The sequence below is a fragment of the Drosophila kikkawai genome, chromosome X (assembly GCF_030179895.1).
Source record: "Drosophila kikkawai strain 14028-0561.14 chromosome X, DkikHiC1v2, whole genome shotgun sequence".
NCBI classification, from domain to species: Eukaryota; Metazoa; Arthropoda; class Insecta; order Diptera; family Drosophilidae; genus Drosophila; species Drosophila kikkawai.
Window position 1 is genome coordinate 12592808 of NC_091733.1, and position 25013 is coordinate 12617820.

The 25013-nt window shown below is 40.4% G+C and overlaps 3 protein-coding genes across 4 annotated transcripts in view; 2 read left to right on the forward strand and 1 right to left on the reverse strand.

Annotated features, from left to right (window-relative positions):
- LOC108079402 (broad-complex core protein) overlaps positions 1-7811 on the reverse strand; it is a 46251-nt gene extending 38440 nt beyond the window's left edge. The window contains exon 1 of the mRNA XM_070288555.1: positions 7620-7811. The gene's annotated coding sequence lies outside the window, so the exon portion shown is untranslated. The remainder of the gene's footprint in view (positions 1-7619) is intronic.
- The window catches only part of Mur2B (Mucin related 2B), a 78781-nt gene that overhangs the window by 3968 nt on the left and 49800 nt on the right, over positions 1-25013 (forward strand). For both annotated transcript variants that reach the window (XM_017173612.3, XM_070288622.1), the window contains exon 2: positions 12074-12121. The gene's annotated coding sequence lies outside the window, so the exon portion shown is untranslated. The remainder of the gene's footprint in view (positions 1-12073; positions 12122-25013) is intronic.
- The window catches only part of LOC138929232 (myb-like protein AA), a 41464-nt gene continuing 18906 nt past the window's right edge, over positions 2456-25013 (forward strand). Inside the window, exons 1-3 of the mRNA XM_070288557.1 lie at positions 2456-2619; positions 8424-8619; positions 10697-10763. Coding sequence (XP_070144658.1) covers positions 2456-2619; positions 8424-8619; positions 10697-10763 — 427 coding nt within the window. The remainder of the gene's footprint in view (positions 2620-8423; positions 8620-10696; positions 10764-25013) is intronic.

Consider the following 25013-nt stretch of genomic DNA (forward strand, 5'->3'; position numbering starts at 1 on the left):
GTTATTTTGGTCTCTATTAATTAGAAATAGAGTGACCATCAGCGTGCCATTCTCGAAATCTTCCCAGGTGGCGCCACTCTCGCACAAGAGTCTTCCAAAGTCAGCTGATTGCACACGAGCGAACGGCAAGACTATAAGTGCGAAAATTAATACAATTCTTAAATTAAAAAAAGTCATGGAAAAAACAATAATTGTTAAATTTTTTAACTTGAATTTGAATCAGTGGGATTTGTACTACATGTTTTATATAGTCAAATGTTTTAAGTCGTTGTGATGTCTTTTTAATTTGGTGTTAAAGTCTATCATCTAAAATATTAAAATTTTATTTTAAATGTAATTTTCAAAAAGGTTTTTTAAAGTGAGTCCAGCCTAGTCCAACCTTGAAACCTATTATGTGTTGTAGAGTAATTAATTCTTGTTTATTTGCATATAGTGAGTAATGCCACATTTGACCACATTTCTTTAAATTTGCAATAAAAGATGCCTATATTTTGTATGAAAATGTCAATTAAAACGCTGAAGTAACGTCTTTATACTCATGCAAACTAATAAATATCCAACAAAATGTATCAAATATAGTTATTCTAATAAAATACAATGTAAAAAAAAAATATAGAATCGTAGAAAGATTTTATAACCCACTTTTCATGCAATTATAAGGAAAAAGAGGACAATTTTCCGATTCTTTCTATGTAAAATATAGGAATTCGTCATCCGATTCCTATAAAATTTTTAAAATGTAGTTAAAATGACTTAATCTTGAAGTAACCGAAGTTTTGTGAATTTATCTTAAAAATTTCTAAGTCGTTCCTATGAAAGCTATAGGATATAGTTTCCTGATCCGGATAATTTTGATCCAGTATCATCCTATAAGTATAATTTTACGATTGGTAAAGTTTCAAGTTGATATCTCTTAAATTGACGAAGTTATTAATTTTGGCCAAAAAAAGTGGTCGGCTGGACCATAGTGCACCAGTTTGGCGAGTCTCCTCTGCTTGCGATTCTGCTGTTTTCCTAGCATTCAACCACATCTCTACTCTACACACTCGCACTCTCCGGCACATCCCGAGCTCCATAGCACGTCCCACGTGTGTGAGCACGACCCCCCCCTAGCCTGCTGCTGTTGTTGTCGTCGTCTGGCTGCGTCTCTAGTTTCTGCCGTTTTATGCTTTTTTCCACGCTCTTTCTTTTTTTTTTCGCTTTTTTTTCTGTTTTGCGCTAGGCACACGCTTCGCTGCCTGCAATTTTCATTCAGTTTTTCTCCTCGTCGTCGCGCGACTTTCCTGCCAGCTCCATCTCCTCCTCCCAGCACCGAACTCCTGGCTGCCTGGGCTGCCTCTGCTATGCTCCCTCGCGTTGCAGGAATGCAGAAAAATGTGTTAGTGGAGTAGTTGCCATTACGTCACCTTGCTGTGTCTGTGTGCACGTGTCCATGTGCGTGTCCGTGTCCGTGTTGAGGTGGAGTGAACTCTTTGTGGCCTCTGCAGATGGGAACCGCGATGGGTTAGGGGGGGGATATTGGGGGTGCTGCTGGAGTGGAATGGAGTGGGTTGTTGTTGTCGTCGTCGTCGCTTGGCTGAGTCGTCTGGCTCTCGGTCTCGGTCTCGGTCGCCCTAACAACTAACCAGAGGAGAAGCAGGAGGATGAGGGGGAGCAGGAATAACAGGAGGAGAGGCAGGATGATGAGGAGCAAGAGGAGGCGTAGACAGAGAGCTTTCTATTCAGCAGACAGAGGAGACCCGACAAGTGACCCGACTCACCCTGAGTGCGTGTCTGGCCATTTCTGTCCCATTTTTGTGTGAAAGCGAAAGTGGGTCCCGTGACTTACCTTCTTCTCCTTGTCAGAGAGAATGAGACAGAGAGAGAGCTAATCCTGAGAGAGTGTTGCGGTTGTGATTGTGTGTGTTCCTGATCGGTGACTGACTCAGCCTGAGAGGGATTGCAAGGATAACGAACGGAGGAGTAACAAACAAACAAAATAAACAAAAAAACAAACGAAAACAAAATGCGTGCAAGTTGGAAGCCAATAAGGATGTGGTTAGAGAGGATGTCTTGCACTTGGCGCGAGCGTCTTTGCGCTTTACGATATATTCTCAATTAGCAACAACGACGACGACGACGACGACAAGCACTGCCACACAACGTTTGCTCGGTGCGACGCTGAACAGCAAACTGCAGTTTCTTCCGAGGCAAAAGCGAAGCGTTGTTCTGCTGGCCTTCGTGTGTGCGATCCTCCTCAGCTGCCTGGTTGAGCTTCGCGAAGCGTCCGAAGTGCAGCCGAAGAAGCCGCGTGGAATGACAGAGGAGCCGAGGAGCGAATGCAGGCGCAGCAACTCCCTTGTCCGCCACTTCCTGCAATATGTGTGTGTGTCTTTGTATTTGTGTGTGTCCCTATCCCCCGTTCGCTATGTATCTTTGTATGCAGATGCACCGAAAATTTTTAGCGAACCTTGGAATGGTCAGGAGAGGGAGCAGCAAGGGCAAGGAAAGTGCTAATGAGAGCAAGGAGGAGGAGAGGAAGACAAAGGAGGAGGAGGAGGAGGAGAAGGAGGGCAAGGGCACTAAAGGCAGAGAAGCTGGGCAGCTGGCAAATGTCCTTAAAAATCGAATCAAATTTCAGTGTGTATCTGCATTAGTATCTGTAGCTGCATTTGTATCTGTATCTTTACCTGCTAGAAGCTCAAATAACTAGAAGACAAGGATACACCCAGTCAGTTTTTAGCCAAGGACCTTAAGGATAATATGTATCTGTACCGTCTAGAAGCTCAAACAAAACACATTCAGCTGTAAGCCTAAGGATATATATCTATGTATCTACACCTGCTAGAAGCCCAAACAAAAACTGCTGACCTTACCTGTCTAGAACTGGGCTTCTCTGGCCTTCCTTGGTGGCTGGCTCTTTAGCAGCAGGCGCATCCTGGCGCATTGCGGCGCTGCATTTGCTTGCACTTTTTTGTTCACTTTTGTAACTGCGGCTTTCTACCGCTTTCTCTCCGGCTTTCTCCGGGATCTTTGATTGTTTGTTGTTGTTGTTGTTGTTTAGGGACAAGGATATATAGATGTATGAGGGAGGTGTAAGTTGAAAGGGACGCGTGTACGCGCACTGGCTCTTCAGCTCTTGGCTGGATGGCTGATGACTTTCTTCTTACTTTCTTACACTTGACAAATATAAAAAAAAATTGACAAAAAAACGTGGTAGTGTGTGTCTAATCCTTGTGTGTGGGTGTGTGTGTGCGTGGATTTGGATTTGGTTTAGGTTTTGAAAATTGAAAATTGAAACTGCAATTGTGCGTTTGGGCTGAACTAACTTTAGTAACTGAACCGATCGAATTAAAAAGCTCAACTGAGTTCCGAAAAAATGCAGTTAAGTGTGTTGTGTGTGTGTGTGTGTGTGTGTGCCGCTGCTGCCCTCCGTCTGACTGTGCGAATGTGTGTGTGTGCGCCGCCTGCCCAATTGAATCAGAGAACCCGCTGGCGTGTGTGTGCTGGTGTGCGTGTGTATACTTATGCCGCCGCCTGTATGTTTCGCTCGCTTTTTTGCCTTTTGCTCTTCGCTCTTTCACTTTTTTTTTTACTTATTTTTTTATTTTTTTTTTTTTTGTATTTTTCTGCCCTGTTTTTTACTTGCTTTTGTTATATACTTCTCGACTGCGACGCTGCGTTGGCGACGACTGCGACAGCGAGTGTATTATTTCCTTGGCTTTTTTTTGAGTGCAGCGACGTCGGCAGCGGCAGCACCAGCGACGATCGCTGCATTTTACAGGCAGAAGCAGCAAACAAAAAAAAAAAAAAACCCCCGAATGAGCGAATAAGCAAACGAGCGGCTCATTCGGTTCTTTATTGTTTGTTTTTTTGTTGTATGTATTTTTTGTGAATTTTTTTTTTGGGTTCTTTTGGACAGTAGAAGAATTTTTTGTTTACCAGAATTTGGGGGAAATGTAAGACACAGCCACAGCACGGGGGCGAATCAGCGATCAGCGATCGCCTCCCACGCACACACTCACACTCGCACACTCATTCGGAAAGCAAATCGCAAATAGAGGCTTACAAGCAACTTTCGCTGCTGCCGAGCATATAAATGTACATATATATATATATATATATATAGATATACATATATCCGCGCCCCATATGCAACAACTGTAACTGAAAGATATAGAGCCCGAGAGCAGAGCGTTTATCAGCTAAAATGTGTGTGTGTATAGCCCACAAACCCAAACCCAAATCCCAGCAAGAAACAACACTCTTTTGGAGTTTGTTTTCCAGGCAGAGGCATATTTTTGTGCTGATGCAAAAAGACTTGCTTAATATTTGGGCTCTGGCATTACCATTACCATTACCGCATTTTCGCATTTTATTACATGGCCTGTGTGGCTCCCCTGTTTGCCATAACCCAGATTCCCGAAGCTTCCTCTTACCCCTCCCTTGGCACGCACAGAAGACTCGAGAGGAGAGGAGGAGGCTGAAGACTAAAGACTAAGAAAGACTGGCCCTGGGACTGAAGACTGGGGACTGGGGACTGGCAGACTGCGGAACTGAGAGCCCGAGAAACCGAGAGTCTGAGAAACTTGTTGCCACTTGCATCTTGTTTGCCAGTATTTTTTTGCTGCGCTTTTTATTTTTTTACTGCTTGTTTAAAATTTTTTTTTGTAAAAAAAAAAGTATTTTTTTTTTACTAGATTCATGCGTGGCGATTTTTGGTTTTATAATATTTTTAATTCTGCTTGTCTCGCACTTGCGCTGGCTAGCACTTTTTCCAGAATTGTTTTTAATGTTGTTTTGTTAAGGTTTTTGCTTGCCAGCTCCCCGCCACCAGACCTGTGCAGACCTGCAGTGAGTGTGACCTCTTGGCGATCCGCCGATTCATAAACCGATTCCCTCGTGAATGTATCTACACGTACATATATATACGTATTTATAATGTCTTTATTGCCGCGTCTCTCGTTCAGTTAATGGTTGTTTCAAGATCACCGCGAAATGTCACCGAGAGACTCTCGGGCAGATTAGCCGGAAAAAAGGAGAGCCCAGAGGCAGAGCCAAAAGCAGTCTGAGCCTCTGAGTCAGTCTCCTCAGTCAGAGTTTATTACAAAACGATAATATGTATGGCTATGAATGCATTTAATGGTGTTAAATTTATTGAAAACCAAATAAGAAAAGCATAATAATGGGGAAAAATTATTTAAATTAAATAATAAATAAATATTAAAGGCTAAAATGCACTAGATAGGTATTTATTTGGTTTAACTCAAGTGTCCCTTCTATGCTAGCTTTATAAGTGTTTTATTAATAAAATTTTAAATAATAACAATTTTTTCAATATAATATAATAACAACAATAATAGATTTCAACAGGAGTCAGAAAACTAAATGATATATATTTTTAAAAAGGATCTTAATTAATAATTTTAAAAATAAATATTCCAATAACATGAAACGATGATTTAATTATCAACTAATGAAAATATTTTAATTCAAAGGATGCAATTTTATTTTATGAAAAAATAATCTTTGAGAAAGAAAATACAAATGAATAAAATACATAAAGACTGGAATCTCTGGTAAAGAAAATAGATTTAAAAGTAAATCGCTAAATATATATTACTGACTAGTTTCTGAATATAATGAGAACCCTAACTAATCGCTTTCATGTGAGTTTTTTTTTACTTTGATATTTATATTTTAACTATATTTATATTTCATGTATATATTTCTTATTTATATTAAAATTTTATTAATAGTAATTTTTTATAATATTTATATTTATATTTAAATTTTATTAATAGTNATTTTTTATAATATTTATATTTATATTTAAATATTATTAATATTAATTTTTTATAATATTTATATTGATATTTGATTTTTATATATTTTTTATATATATACATTTTTTTTATGTCTTGCAGCATTACTGTTAAATAATAAACTCTCTAAAAGTATCTGAATCTCTGTGAGGCTGTCAGTCAGCGTTCTAAGCTGCTCCTTTGTTGGCTGTGTTTTGCAATTACAACTGGCATTAACCCCTAGGTGGCCGGGGACCTCGACAACAACCTCTCGGCGTCGCTGTCGACGTCGAAGGCGAAACGATCGCATTGAACTTGTCGTCGTTGCTGTTGCTGTTTGTTCTAATTGGCGGCGCTTCACCGAGTTAGTCCCGCGTATAATATACATAAATACATACGTATGTATATATAAAAAAAGGGAAATAAAAAACAAAAGGCTCAACCGCTCACGCACTCGTTATCGCACTCTCTCACTCTCCGTTTTGCTGACGGCGAAGGCCTAATATCGGATGCGTGCATTGCCCGCTGCTCAAGGCAACAAAAAAAAAAAAAAAAAAGAAAAGGAAAGAAGGAACAGCAGCAGCACGAGCATACGATCAGGCGGCGTATACGTAATATGCGAGGAGGTCAACGACGGGAACCATTAGAGAGCAATGGGATCGCCCCCGCTCTGCTGAGTCCGAGACCCAGACCGAGACGGAGACCGCTCCCGAGACCTGTGTGTTTACATGAAGAAAGCTCTCCGAGCAGGTTCAACGCCCGCCAGCTTGCCATTTGGGAACGCGGGAATGTATATATATTTATATATATACAATATGGAATACGGAATGTGAATCGGGGGAAATCGGGGGAGACTATTATAACGAATAATCGAAACAAGAAATGCATAGGGAAAGAAAAAGTACTACCCTACACACATTCTTTCTTTTGAGAACTCAAAAGCTAAGATAAAAAATAATCATAAATAATGCAAAATATATATATATAATAATAAATAATACCAGAAATAATATATATCACGGATTTACCATTTTCTAATCTCTAATTTGAAATTATTATTAGCTAAAAATATATTTGTTGCTTAAGAAAAAAAAAAAAACAAAACAAAATCGAATAAGAAGAAGAAAAAAAAAAAACAAAATAAATCAATCTCTATCAAACTTCCAAGTAAAAATAAAAACAAAATATTCACTTAAAAAATACTTGAAAATTTCTTAGAAAATCTCTATCAATCCTCCGAGTAAACTAAAACCAAAAATAAACACAAAAACAATGTGTCAAGAACTAAATTCTTATCAATTCCTGGAAAATTATATATATATCAATTCAAAATACTGAAGGTCAACTAAAACATTACTAAGCTTGAGAATACAAGATTTGGATGGTAATATTTCAAAACAAGTAAGAAAGAAATCGAAGCTCACCAAAGATTAAAATGGAACTGAAAATCCAGGGAAAAAACTGGAATTACTAATAGCTTAGTAGAGAGGAATTTGTTGGTAGTATTTGATACTAGGATTTCTTAGTAGAACCTGACGGTACAATTTTATGAAATTGTATTTATAATTTTAATCAGAAAGTAAGAAAGAAATCAAAGCTTCTTAAAGATTAAAAGGGAACTGTTGAACTGCAGAAAGTTCCAAGAACTATAAAAGATTTTAATAGAGAAGTAGAGATGATGGAACATTTTCTTATACAGCAAATAAGAAGGCATCTAAATTTCAGGGACGAACTGAAGGACTGGGAAGAACCTCGGGAATCCTTGAACTTCAAAAAGTACTATCTGAAGAAGCCCCAATAAACCTCTCAATAGCAAGACATATCTCAAGAACTTACATGTGGAGTGAGCTCCTTTGGGGATGATCCTTTTCCACGTGCATTGCCTGCAACTTGGTCCGGTTTCAAGCCGGCTACCGTTTATAGGGGGGGTTTCCGTTTCCAACTTAATGCTCCTCTGTCTGATGTCCTGCTGCTGCTTCACTCACACTTTCACTTTAGAGTTTCTGTTGCGGTTGCTCGCTTTTCGATCTGTTCGGGGCACGGTTACGGTTACGGTTAAGGTTAACGGTTAAGGATGCGAATTTTGATGCTGCTGCTGCTACGATATTCCGGATGTGTGTATGTGTGGGGGTGTGTGTGTTGCGGTGTCTTCCTAACTGCACTTTATGATACGATTTCGATACGATTTGATTTCGATATTGCACAACTTGTCATCGTCATCGGCATCGGCTGCTGCTGCTGCGTCTGTTTATTCACCAAACAAAAATGAAAACAATCAACAATCGGCAACAAATCGGCGCTAGTTCTCGCAGGATGCTGTCCTTTACACTTGCAAAAAAAATATGAAGGCTAAGAAAGAGAACAGAGTTCGTCGTTCTGAGTTCGAATTGGAATCAGTTTTGTTTTCCGTTTCAGAGCTACTACAACTTCTATTTCCGTTTCCGCTGTAATGTAATGTCTCTCTTTAGAAATTTTGTATATTTTTCGGTTGTTCGTTTATTTATTTTTATTTTTTTGTTATTTGTTTGTCGGGGTTTTTATTTTTTGTTTGTAATATTTTTTGGTCCGCGTCGCAGCACGCGCACGTAACGAGCAACAAACAGCAACTAACGTTATTTTTAAAACCCAACTCGATTGAAGTCCAAGTCGCAATCGCCGCTCTGCCGCTCTGCAGGCGCCGGCAGCGGCAGCGGCATCAGCGACGGCGGCGGCACAAGGCGGCACAACAGCCGAAGCCGCCCGAAGGTGGCCCGAAGTCGCCGCCTGCCCGCAGGACGAAGGCAGCAGTAGCAGGAGCAGCAGCGCAACACTGAACGATGCGATGAGCTTTGTTTTGGTAAAGCATTCAAACTTGGGTTTGAGGATGCTGCGAGGGGGGGACTAGGACCTATAACTATCACTTAGACTGGGAAATTGTCCTGGCACCCGCACACTTTGGAGACACTCCGATTAGGGCTTAGTGAGCGCCCAAAGCTAGGCTATACCGTCGCCTGACCATGCACTTCTGCATCCTGCGGATTGTGCGGATCCTGCTGCGGGAGTCCTGCTGCCGCTGCTGCGCTGCCATAAAAATCAGCCGCCAAACAACGTACTAAACACTCATTACTCATTTCGCAGGACACCCCACGCAGCAGCAGCACAAACACACGCACACTTTGCTCTTTTTTTCTGCGTGCGGCGGCCTCTAAAAAAAAGGATGCGACTGCGACGGCGACGGTGACGGTGACGGCGACTGCGATGCTGGCGTAAAGGAAAAAGGAAAATCAGAAACAAAACAAAAATGCGAAAAACGAACGAAAAATGCTAAAACCAAAAGCGGCGGCAGAGCAGCGGCAGAAAAAAAATAATAAAGCGGCAGCAGGAGGAAAATGTGGAAAAAGGGAAAAGCAGGAGGATAAGAAGCAGCAGCAGCAACACAAACACACGCACACACACAGATATACACAGCGTGTGAGAGAAAAAATCGCGTTGCTCAACCCCACTGCAGGCGGCGCCCACAAACAACCCCCGTGCCGGCAGGCAGCAGTTGGAAAAAATTAAAAAAAAAAAAGAAAAACTGAAAAAACGCGTTTACACGACGACACACACCGGAGAGAGAGAGAGCGGAGCGAGCGCAAAAATGAAAAATACAAAAATTTGTAAAGCACGAAAATAAAAAGGACTCTCGCACACACACACACATACGCGAGGCGAACTACGAGCATACGAAAGGGGAAATCGACGCACGAAAAATAACCAAGCGAATAAAAAGGATGGCCTGTGCGCGTGTGGGAGTGTGCGTGTGTGTGTGCGAGGAGGAGAGCAGTTTTTTAAATTTTAATTTCTGGTCTCTTCTCGCTTGCTCTAACGCGTGTAAATCGCGCCGATAAGTAGGCAATGCTAGCCAAGAGAGGGAGAAGAACCAACTCCCAGAGGGCAAGAGAGAGAGAGAGAGAGCGTATGGAGAGAAGGAATGTGGTTACGGAGAGATCCTAACCGATCCTCACCTTAACTAAAGCAGCTTAAGCTTAACTAACTAAAGCGGAAACGGAAGCAGCTAGGAAGCTGGGAAGCAGACAGCAGGCAGGCAGCACGCAGTTCCTGCAACGACGAGGCAGCCACGACGTCTTAACGGTTACTAAAACTGCCCAAGACACTGCCCCCAGAGAGTGGTCCTGAGTAGAACGAAACCAAAACGAACGAACGAGCATCTTTGGAGGAGGCTGGCGGGATTGAGGGGGGGCGGTGTCGGTGTGTTTCTTAAAGAAGGTAAAGTCAGCCGGCAAAAGTCTCGGCGTGGCCTTCATTGTCACGACAGGACCAACAACAAAAACAATAATAACAAGAGTGGCTGAAACTGTAACAGGAGCCAGCAGGGGCAGCAGCGGCAGCGACCGAGGCAGCGCTGCCGCAGGAGGTCAAAGCTGGGGCCAGCACTTGAAGACGTCACCCTGTTGCTCTCTAGGAGAGTCCTGTCCGAAAATCTACTACAACCCCACCGCCCCAATAAACACGCACACACACACAGCCTCTAAGAACTACGCGCATACAAATGAGCGTAATAAAATCAAATGCTGATAGTGTGTAGTTGGACGGATATTACCCAGAAATCAGCAGAGGCAGCCCCCTCAATACACACACACACTCACACAAAAGCAGCGGGCAGTCGGGGCCACAAGGAGCCAAAGCTCAAGCAAAAGCAGAAGCAACAGCAGAACGCAGGACATACACAGTCGGAGCAAATCTACTACACGCAATCTTCATTTTCAACGCCATCAAAGCCATTCCAATCATCATTATCGTCGCCATAATCATCAAGTAAAGTACCCACCAGTAGCGCCTCGACGCAGGCTACCCCCTCCCTCATCTTGCCGAGTCCTCGTCCTTCCGCCCTCCATCTCGGCCCGAAAAAGTATGCTATGCCGCTCTCTTAGACGAAAAACGACAAGGACAACGACGACGAGGACGAGAACGAGGACGAGGACGAGGAGATGCCAACAAGTGCGCCCGAAGTATTCGCCTTTCTTTTTTATTATTTTTCTTTTTTTTAGTATTCTTTATTTTTTTTTTTTTGTTTCGTCTTCGTCTTCTTCGATGGCTCCTGCCGCCGCCAGGACTCTCTGGCGAGAGAGTACCAGCCACTGTGTGTATTTGTCTGTGTTGGTGAGTTGGCGCGCGCGAAGCTGGATAAGGATGTGAATGTTGACGTCTTCGTTGTAGTTTCGCGCTGAGTGAGAGGATGGGGAAAGGGAATCCAAGCAGCCGGCAAATGCGACAAATTATTTAAGCTGCATGTGGTGAAGCGCACCAAGAAAGGGGGGGGGGGGCTGCATTAAAATCTTAGAAGAGGGATGCGCACACACACACACACACACACATACATCCTCTTTTGGTGAATGCTGGTAGGATGCCTAGGATTTTGGGCCTGTCTTGTCCCAAAAGTTTCTTGCATATTTCACTAGACTTACCGCACTCACACACACTCATATCCTTGTATGCAAATTATTATACTTCGGGATAGGTGGGGGAAGGTTGCTGCCAGTAATTAGCCAATAGGAATAGCTCTCAAGCTTGTGTCCCACCCGGGGTTGCGTATGAGTGAGCGAGCGTGTGTGTGTGGGCCATCCATCCCTCTGTGCTTTTTTTTTTATTTTATTTGTTGTTGTTTTTGTTGCCTATCGTATTTGAGCTTAAGACAATGTCCACCGTTGGGGGGAAGCCTTTGAAGAGGAGTCACCCACTCACCTGCGATCGTTGATCAGCAATAAGCAGAACGAGCTGGAAAGACAAGAGAAACGGAAGTTGGGGTTAGTTTGGTTTTAAATAAATAAATAAAATTATAAAAACTTTAACGTTTAGGGTAATCAACAGGCTAGTTAAAGTCTAACTTTTGTTCTTTTACGAAATTAAACGTGTCTCTGCATGAAAATAAACTATTTTAAAGCTTTTTTTGCGTGATAAAACTTGAAAAAATCCTATTAAAAACCCTGCCTGATTTTCTTTTCAGAAATATATATATTTATGAATAGGTTTACGAAGATAGATAGATAGGTTTTCTACTCCTATGTTTTCTGTTCCAATTAAGTTTAAGATCAGGGCTAAAATACAACTTAAGGGTTGGGTTAAAGTTAAGGTTAAACTACAGGTTAAAATGAAGTCTAAAATTTTATTATGGAGATCAAATTTGAGATCAAGATTGACAATTAATTTAAATTAAAAGTTTTTGTTTATGTCCAACGAAAGGCTATTCTTACAAGGTTAAGATAAGCGTTAAACCAACCAACTAACCCTATATCCTTGCTCTATTTCAGAATGTTCCCGACTGAAACTAAAACAATTCACATGTGTATATAATATTGGTAAGTCCCCGTCGTTATTAATTATGTACCGTCGCACACAAAAAAAAAAAAACCCAAAAAAAAAGAGAAGAAGGATGCCACATCCCGGCCGGAATGTGTGCGTATGTGTGTTTGCATTTATATAACCGTTTTTGGGTGCATATTGGCCATGTTAGTGTGTGTGTGTGTGTGTGTGTGCGTGTGTGTGTGTGTGTGTTATGTATAATTGCCAAAGAGTAAGCTTCAAGTGTCAGAGGCGAGCTCGAAATTTGTTGCTCCACCTACTTTTTGGTGCGGTGCGCCTTTGTTTTTTACGCTTATTCTCTCTCCTCTCTTGTTGTTGTTTTTTGGTTAATATATTACGCATATATGCGGGGGGTGGGGTTGGTGGCACACACTAGACACAAACACACACACACACGCATATAGAGGGGGAAAATATTAACCAAACACGACGAGTGTGGAGCTCTCGCAGCAGTTAAAAATATTTAAAAAATTTTCAAGTGGGCGCAAAAAAAAAAAAAAAAACGGCGACGACGACGAGGGCATGCGTGTGACAGGCCGTGGGGGAGGTGAGTGGGTAGGGGGAGGGGCCACCATCGCCACCACCACCACCCTTGGTTAATTGCCAAAAACAACTACAAAACGAAAGAGGGAAATGTATGGTAAAAGTTTGGGGTAGAGCGTGGAAAGCCGAATTGGGAAATACCCTCGAAGGGATCAGATCGGAACGTAGGATCGGGGGCTTGGAGGGGTCCTGCTTGGATGTATGTATGTACATTCATACTAATATATAAATATATGTATTTATTATATCGTATTTCGGAAGAGTATGCAAAGAAAGTTGAGCTAACGAAACCGTCGCCGCCGCCCCATCCTTTTGCTGTGAGCTTATGTAAACTCGCTTCCTGTCTCCCTCGTTCGCATATGAATATGTAAGCATATAGAACACTGTCGAACACTGCCTACGCCATCATCATGTGTGTGTGTGTGTGCGGTGCTCCCTTTTTATTATTTCGCGCCAGCAACAACAGAAAAAAAAGAAAGTCAAAGGTACATAAATTGCAAATGTATTTGTATGGGAAAAGTGCGTTGTGGTGCGTACTCCCCGCTCCTCACTTCTCCAGTCCTCTCTGTTACCCTACACTACCACCTCTGCTTGGAAGCTTATTTTTTAATTTGTGCGTTGAACCCCCTCCACTCCACCCCCCCATTCTTGTGCTTCCACCTCATGCTCCCCCCTATAAGGTTTGCCAAATAATTTAACATTTTGAACGCTCTGTTCTACGCAGCGAATATTTGGGGTGTTCTCTAGTGAGCAGAAGCAGGAAGAGGGGTTTTAGGAGAAGTAGTAGAAGGAGGAGTATTAGTAGGAGGAGGAGTGGAGTAGATGGAGTAGTAAGAGGAGGAGTAGTAGTATTAATAGTATTAATATTAGTATTAGTAGTTGTAATAGTAGAAGCAGTAGAATCTCCTAAACTTTCCTTGAACCATTTGCTTAAAAACCAGAGCTCGAACTTTCGGCTCCACCCATTTATTCTTTCTGTTCCCCTTGGAAACCCCATGAAAAAATTCTTTGAATTAGAAACTCAACAGGTTAACTTAAAATTCAAGATGATCTTTATTTTCTTAATGTCTTAATTTGCATATTAATATTATCTAATATCAGGTAAAGTCATAGAAACCTCAAAGGGTACAAGGGTATAACGACCAAACAGGCAAAAGGAGCCCGCTAAATAAATATATTTTTATGATAAGCATTATCAGACGAGTCGATTTAGTCTTGTTCGTCTGTCCGTTCATTTATAGAAACCTCTACATTTTTAAGAGCTAGAGTTGCCGTATTTTCAAATAACATTTTAATGCCAGCTTGAAGGGCTTTTTATATTTGTCCGTTTGTCCGTCTGTCCGCCTGTCCTTTAGTATAGTTTGTATTTAATAAGTTCCCATACTCACTGTGTTAAATTTTATGAAACATTCTTAGCTTTAGTTGAATCTCGAGTGTGTTTAGCCTTGAATGTTTTGTCCGTCTGTCTGTTTTGTCCATTAGATTATCCCAATCTATCTCACAGATTATAAAAAGTACAGCTACCAAGATTAAGCATTCGTTTACGTTAAATACAGATAATTTTGGTGTTGAGAAATATTCTTAGTATTTTTCTATTATTTTTCAGCATTTTTATTCACTCTATAAAGGGGAGATATTTCTTCGGTTGTGGAAAAAGTGCATTCATCATCCCATCCACATCATCATCGTCATCATTTCTTCGACTGCGACTTCGACAGGACCTTCTGTTGCTGGTTCCAAGGCTTCTCTTGCTTCCTTTGACTCGGCTTGTGTTTGTTTTAACTTGTGCCCCCCTTCTCCTCTCCTCCCCCCCCCCCCCCCTGTTCCTCGCTACCCCTATCTCCTACCTACCTTTGCTACCAGCTTTCCAATCCCTTTTACTTTTCTCCACATCCTGGCGGCGGCCTCCCGCTCCGCGAGCACACTTTCTTTTTCGGAAAAAGTTTTTTGCTTTTCTGCTGGCATGTGCGTATGCCCCCCTACAACCCAGCGGTACCTTCACCCCCCCCCCCCCCCCCCCCCTAGTCTTTGCCCTGGGCTTGCCTCTTTAGCATTCGCGCTAGTCTGTTAGTGACAGACGACGGCGACGCCGGCAGCAGCCAATTTAATTTTTCATATGTACACAAAGCTGTGTGGGGCCAAAAACAAAAACAACACACACACACAAAAAACCAAAACCAAAAAAAAAAAAAAAAAGAAAAACGGGGAAAAAGTTTTTCTAATTCGCATTTGTATTTAATTTGATGGAGCTCTCTTTCTGGCTCTTGGCTTTCGTCCTTTCCCAGTGAAGAACCCCCCCCTTTGTACCCCCTTGTTGAGTGTAACCCCCCTTTAGCTTCTTCTACCCCCTCTTTAGCTTCTTGTACCCCCACTCCCCCCTCCATTAGGTTCGCTGTTCGCCCTTTTTTTAATGGGGTGCTTTATGACAAACTTTAAGCGCGCGCGACTCTAAACATTAAAATTGTACATGGCCCATGCGAGTGTGTGTGTGTGTGTAGCTGCGGGGGGGGTGTATCTGTAGGTGTAGGTAGAAAGTACGAGTGTGTGGGGGGAGGTAGGCTAAGCGGGGGATGCGCGCACTTCTAACACCGCCCACTAATGCCAACAGTGTCTAACTCGTGCAGTGACTGCCTCTTGTTGTCTCTGTCTCACGAGTGTGTGTGCGTGCGTGGGTGTGTGCGCATATGTAAAGTAAGGCCCCCCCCCCCGAAAAAACCCTCCTCCTCCCCCCCTCAGCATGCGTGCGCGTGTCTGCGGAGTAATTTTTTAACTAATTTTCTATACAAATTTTTAGCATGTCGTTCGGGGCTTGCGAGCACACACACTTTTTTACTTTTTACTTTTTTTTTTTTTTTTTTTGGCATACATGAATATGTATATGTATTCAAAGTGGTGTGTGTGTGTGTCGCCTGCTCATTCGCTCATTTGTGGCACAGTGTGTGTGAGCCTATTCCCCGCCAGCGAACGGAACGGAACGAAGCGAGTTTATAAAATTTACAAAGTCCTTCGAAAGATTTTTTTTTTTTTTTTTTTTTTGGAACTACATAGAAGGGGGTATTCTACGGATCTCTGCCATATCCCTGATTTGCTGGAATCCTGTAAGGGCCAGGATCAGTATGTCAGTAAATACATTGAATACTCTAGGATAGGCCACAAGATCGCCTCGATCAAGGATACTTTTCATTGTTCAGACATAACATAAAGGTATAACCGAACATGTTGTGGTTGATTTTATCCAGATTGTTCCTTTATCAGATTAATCCTTTATATATAAAATATACAAGCTGGGAAAATAAGAGGATTCACATGAAATGTAATATATATTAATAGCTAAATCAGTCAACCTAATAAAAACTAAAACCAACGAGCTTATCTATTTAAAATTAATGCCTTTTTTGGTATAGTTACAATCGATTTAAAATTCCAAAATTGCAAGGTTTATACCAATATACCCTAACCTATTTTCCCTCTCTAAAAATAATAGTTTTTAACAAAATGCTAGAAATGAACTATAAAATCATGTTCAATAGTCATTCAATTCCCAATTTAAACACTTGAGGTTTGGTGAAACCTTTTTGGGATCTGATGAGGTCACAAAATGAGCTATAAAATCTATATATATATAATATATGAATTCAACTTTTGGCCAGTGCAAGTCACTCCACTCCATTCTGGGCTATATTTCTTTTTCGGGCTACCAGTGATGGTCCTGCTTGTGCTCCTGCCGTTGTTATGATGATTTGACAGGATGGCAAAAGCGAAAAGGGAAAAGGTCCTGGCAGCTGGGAATTGGAAACAGGGGTACTGGGTAGCTGTAGTAGTTGGGGAGCCTTCCTCCTGGCAGTGATTTGCATTGTTTGTTAGCAATGTCAGCTGCCAGCAGATAGACCATACAGGCCGTGGCCATATGTATGTGCCTGTGTCCGTATGTGGACGACGCGTCGCTGTTAAATATTACATCAAAATAAAATTAACATTTCATTTGGTGGCATCCTTTTTTTATATATATATTTTTTTTTTCTTTTTTTGTGCCAATGAGAACGCTTCATCGATAAATTTCGCAGCCGGCCTAAGAGAGGGGGCTCCATGGGGTCTCTGATGCGATTTTCGCCATTCATTTTTATTTGCGACTCGACGACTCTCTTCTATTTTTAATAAAAAATCATTACATAGGCAAATATAAATATGGCTGGACTGGACCACACCCCCCCTTATTGCACGTGTGTGTACGCGTGTGTGTGTGTTAGTGTGCAAAAATGTTGCGGTAAAAAAAGTCGGGCATTATGTAGAAAAAGCCAGTGACGCCAAATATTTTCTGCCATTATTCATGGGGCTTTCATTTTTGCACAAAAATGCATTTTAATTGTCACATAAAATCATTTTCAGGTGGTGTGGGCTCAAAAGGGGGGTTAAAAAAAAAAGGAGGGAGGGGGGGGGTATAAGGAGTAGCTATGGAAAACAGGCGATTTAACCATATATATATATGTATATTATATATATCCATACTGATTTCATAGCTTTCATATTAGTTATCTCTTTAATCTGATTTAGGGTTAACTTTTAACCCCCCTTTTAAACTAACATTAATGAACTTTGCTTCTGCCTCTGATAATCAAATTGAAAAAAAAACAAAGAAAATAGGCAAAATTTTTAAAAATATTGTTATTGCTATTATCTTTTTCTTTTGCCAAAATGTTTATTATTATAATTTTCTTTTTAGTACAATTTTGTTTATTGCAATTTGTTTATTAAAATTTTCCTTATATATATATTTTTTTTGTATACAACTTCTTTTAAATCTAGTTTTTTAATATATATTTTTTATATAAATAAAATAAATAAATAATAATAAACTTTATACAAATACACATGTGTAGACAAAAGAGTTTTGTAAATTCATTTTATTTAGTGCCACAACAGAAACACTTTTTGGGAGGAGGGTGGAGGCCCAGGTCCCTGTCCCTGCCCCTCTTCTTTCTTTTTTTTTTATGTGGAGAAAGGCATTATAATATATTTTAACTGTTGTATGCAGTAAAGAGTAGCAGGAGATGGAGATGGAGAGTAGAGAGAATAAAAAAAAGTGTATAAAAAGCAAACACACGGAAATTCAAGGTGATGCGGCGGGGGAGTCCCTTGCTTGCTCGCTATTTTGCACAACATATCGCGCTCGTAAAAAATAATACAACTACATTCACGCAGACACGCGCGTTTACTACCCATTACCCGAGCCCAGTTCCACATCCACATCCCCCCTCTAAACTGGAGAGAACTTTGCCAGGGAAGCTGAATGTGTGTGTGTTTGTGAATCCTTGAACACATATACGCGCGATTCTAAAAAATTAATGTCGCTTTCAGTAATTTGAACAGCAGCAGAGGCAGCGCGACTGAGAGAAGAGTCAGAAGTGTCGCCACGAATCGCGACAGTTTCAAGCGGAAACAAAGGGTTGCAACGCCTTGAATACCCTGGAATTTTAAAAATTAAAAAATAGAGAATGCAAGAGGTCGTATCAATTATCGTGAGATTTTATTACCAAATAATATAAAAATAAAACAAGATTTCTACGAACTTTAAGTTCCCTGAAAAGAAATATAAACTAATTTGAACCTAGTCGTCTCTCAGTGATAACATTATTATGCTTTTATTTTCAAGAACCTATATTTTAAATACTATTTATTAGGTTTAAAAGTGAATTCTAGGAATTGCTTCTCACTATAAAAATTTACCTATGTATACTTGTACTGCCTTTAGTACTCCCCAATTCAGTCCATTAAAAAGCAAGATTATTATTGCTATAAGCTAATAATGCTGATAAGAAACTGTTTGCTTTTGAATTCTTTGCATTATAATTATTATTTGTTTACTTGCAAACCAAATTAATTGACTTGGACTCTCAGCTTAGCTTATTTGAAATCTTTTTAAGGCTTTATATCGGGATTAGAGAGTTTTAGAGAGTTTAGAATTTTTTGGAATTATATTTCCGATAATATAACTATGTATAATAATCATAGAAACTGAACAAGCTGATATATTAACGGTTAAACGATATTTAGAATGATGAATATATATTTAAAAAATATTTAACAAAGATAAGATAATTCTTAATTTAAAAAATTATATATCTGAAAGTTTGAGCAATTTTTCGATAAAATCGAAATCGATTTTTATCGTTATCGTTTTATCTGTATTTATAATTTGGATATATCAAAGTTTCCATTATACTTTTCGATAAATATGATATTTTTACTTTATATATTTTGCTATTTTTGAATAATTAAAAATAGTTTGTATCAAAGTTTACAATATTTTTAATATTAATCTCGATATTTGTCGATAAACGAACTCTTCCTCTCGATATATGTACATATCCCCGAAGAACAGTAACTGTAACAGTACCAGTAGGGCAGGGGGCAGCAGCAGACTCACTTAAAAATTCGAATGTTATAGAAAAGTGAGCAAAGGCACGAGACGATGGCGAAAAAGAAAACGATGTGGGGGGAGCAGAAGGGGGCGAGGCACACACAAAGCAGAGCCGGAAAAAAACGAACTCAAATTACATAAAATGAAAAGTTCTCGTTACGCGGCGCATTTATTGTGAACCCCCCTCGCTTTCCTTTCCTTTTTTGATTCCACCGTTCCTGGCTGCTCTTCGCGGCAGCTGCTGCTCCTGCTTCTAATCATCTCATCTCTTTCTAACTCGGCAGAGCCGCGTCCGACGTCGCCGCCTCGGTGCTCTTCGGGGGCACCCCTACCTGCTCTTGCATGCTCCTGCCTGCTCCTCTGCCAGCTGATTACTACTTTTATTGCTAGCAAATATCTGAACTTCTTCGTACAGCTCCAAGGCGAAGGTGAGTCGGTGTGTATGTGTGTGTGTCTCTCTCGCTGAGCTTAGCTTTTTAGGCGAACATAAAGGGGGAAATCCAAGGGGGGGAAGAGAGTGGGGGGGAGTACTCTTGTAACTTGCGCGGAAACAAGGTTTTTATTTCACCATTTCTTTCTTTACTTTTCACTTCGTTTTTTTTTTTTGCCCCCTTTCCTTGTCGCGGCAATTTCGCTTTAGATTTTACTGCGCGAAATTCTTTATTTTTTATTTTTCAAGGCAAAACCACCCCCACTGCATGTGTGCGTGTGTGTTGGTGTGTGCTTAAGGACTCTGAGATGGAGAATGGAGTCTCCTGTCGCTGTAGTTGTATATATTTTTTCAATTTTTGACGTCGACGCTGCCGTTGCAGTCGCTAGTTAGCAGCGCGCTCTCATTTCTCCACACGCTGGTCTCAATTTTTCGTTTTTTAACTACGTGTTCGTAGTTAAACAATCTCGTCTTGTGTTCTCCCTGAGTGTGTGTGTGTGTGTGTGAGTGCGGGCAGAGACGCTGGCAGAGTTACAAGGGGGAGGGGGACAGGGTCTGAGTCTGGGTCTGGAGTTTACAAGTGCACGGCGGGATAAGCGGAATTAGTAGTGGAGAAAAGGTGATTTTTTAGACGCGTTCCCATGCACTGAACGAATATTTTAAACGTTTTTTTAGAGGCTTTTTTTTTAAAATAACTTTACCATATTTCAAATAATGTAAAATATTTAGTTATATATTCATTTACTTAGAGTTAGATTAAATTATGTATTTTGGAAAATTTTTGTGTAGCAACAAGGGAAAAACCCAATTGATGCCTTTAGAATTCCTAACTGGTTTGGGGTTTTACTTAAAAAAAAAACAAATAATCAAAAAATCTCAGCTAAAATTTTTTTGTTTAATACAAAATTTTAGTAACATTTTTAACAAATTTTGAAAAGTATGAAAAAAATTCTTTAATTAACATAATAAAAAACGGAGCCTCAACAAATTAATATATTTATAAATATGTTCTTTATAATCAATACTATATGTTCTTCAATTTGTTTTTTATTATTAAACTAATAAAAATTCCCTAATTATATAGCATTATTTATATAAAAATTAATTAATGGTCTTGACACACAGCAAACTTTAGATATTTAGAATCTATATATCTATATACATATTCCACTAAATAGGATAATGCTATTTACTACTCCTCTATTCTCTAAAAAATTTCTTTTAGTGCATTTGCCATATGATAAGTGGCGGGGTCGCATATATGCCTCCCCCGCATCCTATGTGCTGCCCCCTTTTGTCATGTGCTGCCGGTGCTGCTGCTGCTGCCGGTGCTCCTGCTGTTGCTGCTGCTGCGGTGTTTAGAGAGTTTTTTCGCCCGAGAGCTGAATAGATGAGACACTCTTCGCCGCATCTCCTGGCATCTATGGAGTCTGCAGACCAACAACTAAGTACCGGAGCAGCCTAAAAAAAAAGCACACGCGGTGAAATGAAAACGAAAGGAGCGCGGCTACAGGGACGGAGAGACGTTGCGACGCGGGGCGAGGGAGAATTTCCAGTAACTTTGAAAATAAAAAGCACACGAGGGTTGCTTGATATATTTCTTTTCGCTGGTATTAGTTGCTGTTGTTGTAAGTGGATATTAGGGGGATATGCTGCTGCTGCTGTGTGTGTGTGTGTGTGGGGGGAGAGTGCGAGTGTAAGGCAGGCATCCTTTTATATTTAAAAACATACTCATTTCAATATCTAAGTGCGGGTGGTCGTCCCCGCCCTTTCCCGCATAAGGCACTTATTATTACTTTTAATATCGTATTTTTTGCAGCTCTTTTATGTGTGTGTGTGTGTGTGTGTGGGTATATGGCGAGTGCGTGTGTGCGTGCTTTTTTCATGCTTTTGCCGTCTGCTCCTTTTTAGTGGTCGCATTTAAGTTGAGTTTTGTGTGGGAAGAGCATCCCCATACCCTAAAACCCGAATACCCTGTACCCTATACGCCCACACGCCTAAGCATCCTCCTACCACCCCCGCCCAGGCAAAGAGAGGGTATAATTATTTGAGTTAAAAATTTTTTAAGGTAGAAAAGATTTTTTTAATCAACAGACGAGTAGATTTAGACATGTATTAGTCCCTTAATTTTAAATCTAATATAAATTAAAATATAATTAATATTAAATACCAATAGTTTGCTTTATAATAAATATCGACAAAAACACCGATATTATCGATAAATCAAAAATATGGTTTCGATTAATTAAAGATAATATTATTTTTTTGCATATATCTTGCAAAAATCGATTTCTATATCAAGTTTAACATAAAATACCGTTGCATTATCGATATATCAATGCATTTTGCTATCTCTAGGGTATACAGACTTCGTCTACCCAAAGTTCTTTTCCTTTCCCGTTCTGTATTTTGGTGGAATGAATAAGCATACGCAGACTAAAAACGAAAGTAAACTTGACAGTGAGCAGAGGCAAAGCGGAAAGCGAAGACCTGGCGGACAAGGGGAGGGAGGAGGCTGTAGCTGGAAGCTGGGTAGAAAAAGTTGAAAAAAATCTGCGGGCTCAGACGACAACGATGGTTGGTGTGGTGGTCGGGGAACCCCCTGATTTGAAGTCCTTGCTACCTACCGTCCCTTGCACTTTGTTTAGTTTTTGCTGATAAGCAGAGCATGAATGTATATATATGTATAAGTATGTATATATGTGTACATATATATAACAGCATAGGAAAAATAGAAGGAAAAATTGGTAAGGGGAATTATCAACTACTGGCGACTGTTTTAGATTTATAAAGCTTCAATTATTTATTTATGTCACTGCCTGCTCCGTGTGCGGGCCATAAATTAAATAAAGTAAAACGCAACAAAAGAAGGCGCTCCGGGAAATCAGTCTGAAAGTCAACGAACTCTAAATACCCTATAGATTATTTTTAAAAACTTATAAAATGAAGAGACACTATACCTGTGGCAGGGAGAAGTCTTTGGTTCAATTAAAATATCTTCAAATCGTTAATATCTTAAAAGGAAAATGTACCTTGACTTTAGATTACAGGTGTTATTACCTGTCGCAGCTAATGTAGCCTGTGCTAAGGGCATCAAACTGGGGGAGCTCGCTCGTTGGTAACAAGGAATGCCATAAAACATACAAATGGCCAAATAAAACATTTTAAATGTAGCAACAACAACGAAGCGAAAGAGAAAAAAATAAGAAAATAGTATTGTGCTTAGAAAACACACACAAAAAAAAAAAAAAAAAAAAAAACAGAGCGGAAACAACGGGAGTGCATGGAAGGAGGCACATTAGATAGATTAGATTAGATTTTTTATGCTGCCTCTGGACTCGGAAAACCTTTCGCGAGAACAGAGCGAAAAACAAGAAGAAATGCCAAGAGAGTGTAGTAGCTCAGGAAAGCTAACTATCAATCGCAGGGAGGCACCTACCTACACTACACCTACTACAACCCACCTGAACTTGGTCTGATCCGAGATGAATCGACTTGCCGCTGTAAGTAGCTCCCACTGGGGGCTACTGGGCTCCACTTGATCCCATACTTATTCAGCGAAAAGCTGCCAACTTTCCGCTCACGCAAAAACTAACATTTTCTAAAAGTTGTGTTTCGTCTCTCTCTTTTTCTCTCGTTTCTCTTGGCCATTCCCGGGAATTATCTCTGGTCCTGACCTCCCCCCAGGAACCTCATCTAGCAGCATTAAGGCTCCGTTACCTGCTGCTGTTGCCTCCGTTTCCTTTTCAAAGCTTTCCTTCTTTTTACCAGGGAATAGAGGATACCGGAATAGCGGATAGCGGATAAAGGCGGCGGCGGAGGGACGACGACGACGGCGATGGCCATCGTTGAGCGCACAAAAACTTAGAAATAATCACCGACATAAATCTTAAAATGGGGCTGCCCTTCGCCTTTGCCTTGTGCCTAACTACTCTCTTAGGTGGGGATGAACGGTGGGGTAAGGATTGGGAGAAGGGGGAGGGTCATCTGGCGCTGAGCGTGGCAAATGAAAAATAACTTAGAAGCACGTTTTGTGGCATTTTTCCTTTCGCCTGCCCTCGTCCTTTTCTATGCGTCGTCTTCTATGCCACTCCTGCCTCCACTGATTGCTGTTCCTTTTGTTGCCTTCTCTACTTTAGTTCTCCTCCAGCTTGGGGCTACTAAGAAGCAGAAGCACCAGCAGAAGCACAAGCAAGAGCAGGAGCAAGGAGCAGGACCAAGAGCTAGGGCAGAAGCTGGATCTGGGGGCTGGGGGCAGCTGGATTGCTTTATATTATTGCACATAGTTGAGAGACAAAATGCGGCAAATTCTAAAATTCATTCGAGCAGAAAAGCACCAACAAAAGTGCGTGGGGTAACGAAAACTTTGGTTTCCTTTCGCTTCGATTTCGCTAGATTTTCCCGTCGAAATCGTTGAACCTCCACCAGCACCCCCAAAATATCCCACAGTTCCAAATCCCCCCCTTTCAGTTTACTCCCCTCCCTTTGCTCAACAAACTGGCACGTGGCCTTCGACCAATGGCAAGGCACAGTGGTACAAGATAACAGGATAATGCTCATATAATGTTTAGATTTAACGACTGTTTTTTAACTTTTAATTGAAGGAGTGTTAACTATATTTAACATATTAATAATATATATTTTTTATTGTTAATCAAATTTGTTATCAATTTCGTATTCCTTTGATATTTTTTTTTATTATTTTCTTTTATCTATTATATTTTTTTATTTTTATTTTTTTTCCTTTTATACGTATATTTTTTATTATTTTTTTTTATTCTTTTTTATTATTTTATTTTGTATTATTTTTTCCCCTTTAATTTTAATATTTTTAAGATTTTTACCAGTTTCTAACTTTTAAAAACAAATACATTCCTAGAAGCCTTCTCTAAGCTTTTGTTTATGAATTTAATCTGATTGATTTTGTTTTTATTAAGCTTTTACAATAAGAATATTTTTACCAGTGTAGCGGCAACAACTGGCACACACACACTGTTTGAACAGCTTTCTTTGGGCATCCCCTAAGTCAATTGCCGTTGGAGCTGCTCTCCATCTTGGCTAATTCGCGGATCATTAACATTGGAGTTGCGCTTGCAAAACACCAAGCCAGCTGCTCCAACAATCCACGATTGTGCGGAGTTGCGTTCTATTTGCCAAAGTTTCCCTAAGAACCACAAATATTGGGTATTTGTACAGAATATATATTTTTTTAAGCGATGAACTTGAAAACGAACCCGCAGCCTTGGAGTTTTTTTTTATTATTATTTTATTTTTATTTTTTAATAACTTTTACGCTGCTCTGAGACCACTGTGCCAAGGCCCAAAGAACTAGCAACTAACAACTAAGCACCGCAACAAGCAGCCAAAGCCAGAGTCAAAACCCCCTGCCTCCCCCTGAAAAGTGGAAACCCTCTCCCAAGGATTTTCCTTAGCTATGTGTATGTATTTAGGGAGTACTATAATTCAGCGTTTGCTTTTAATGGCTTTCAGGGGGGAG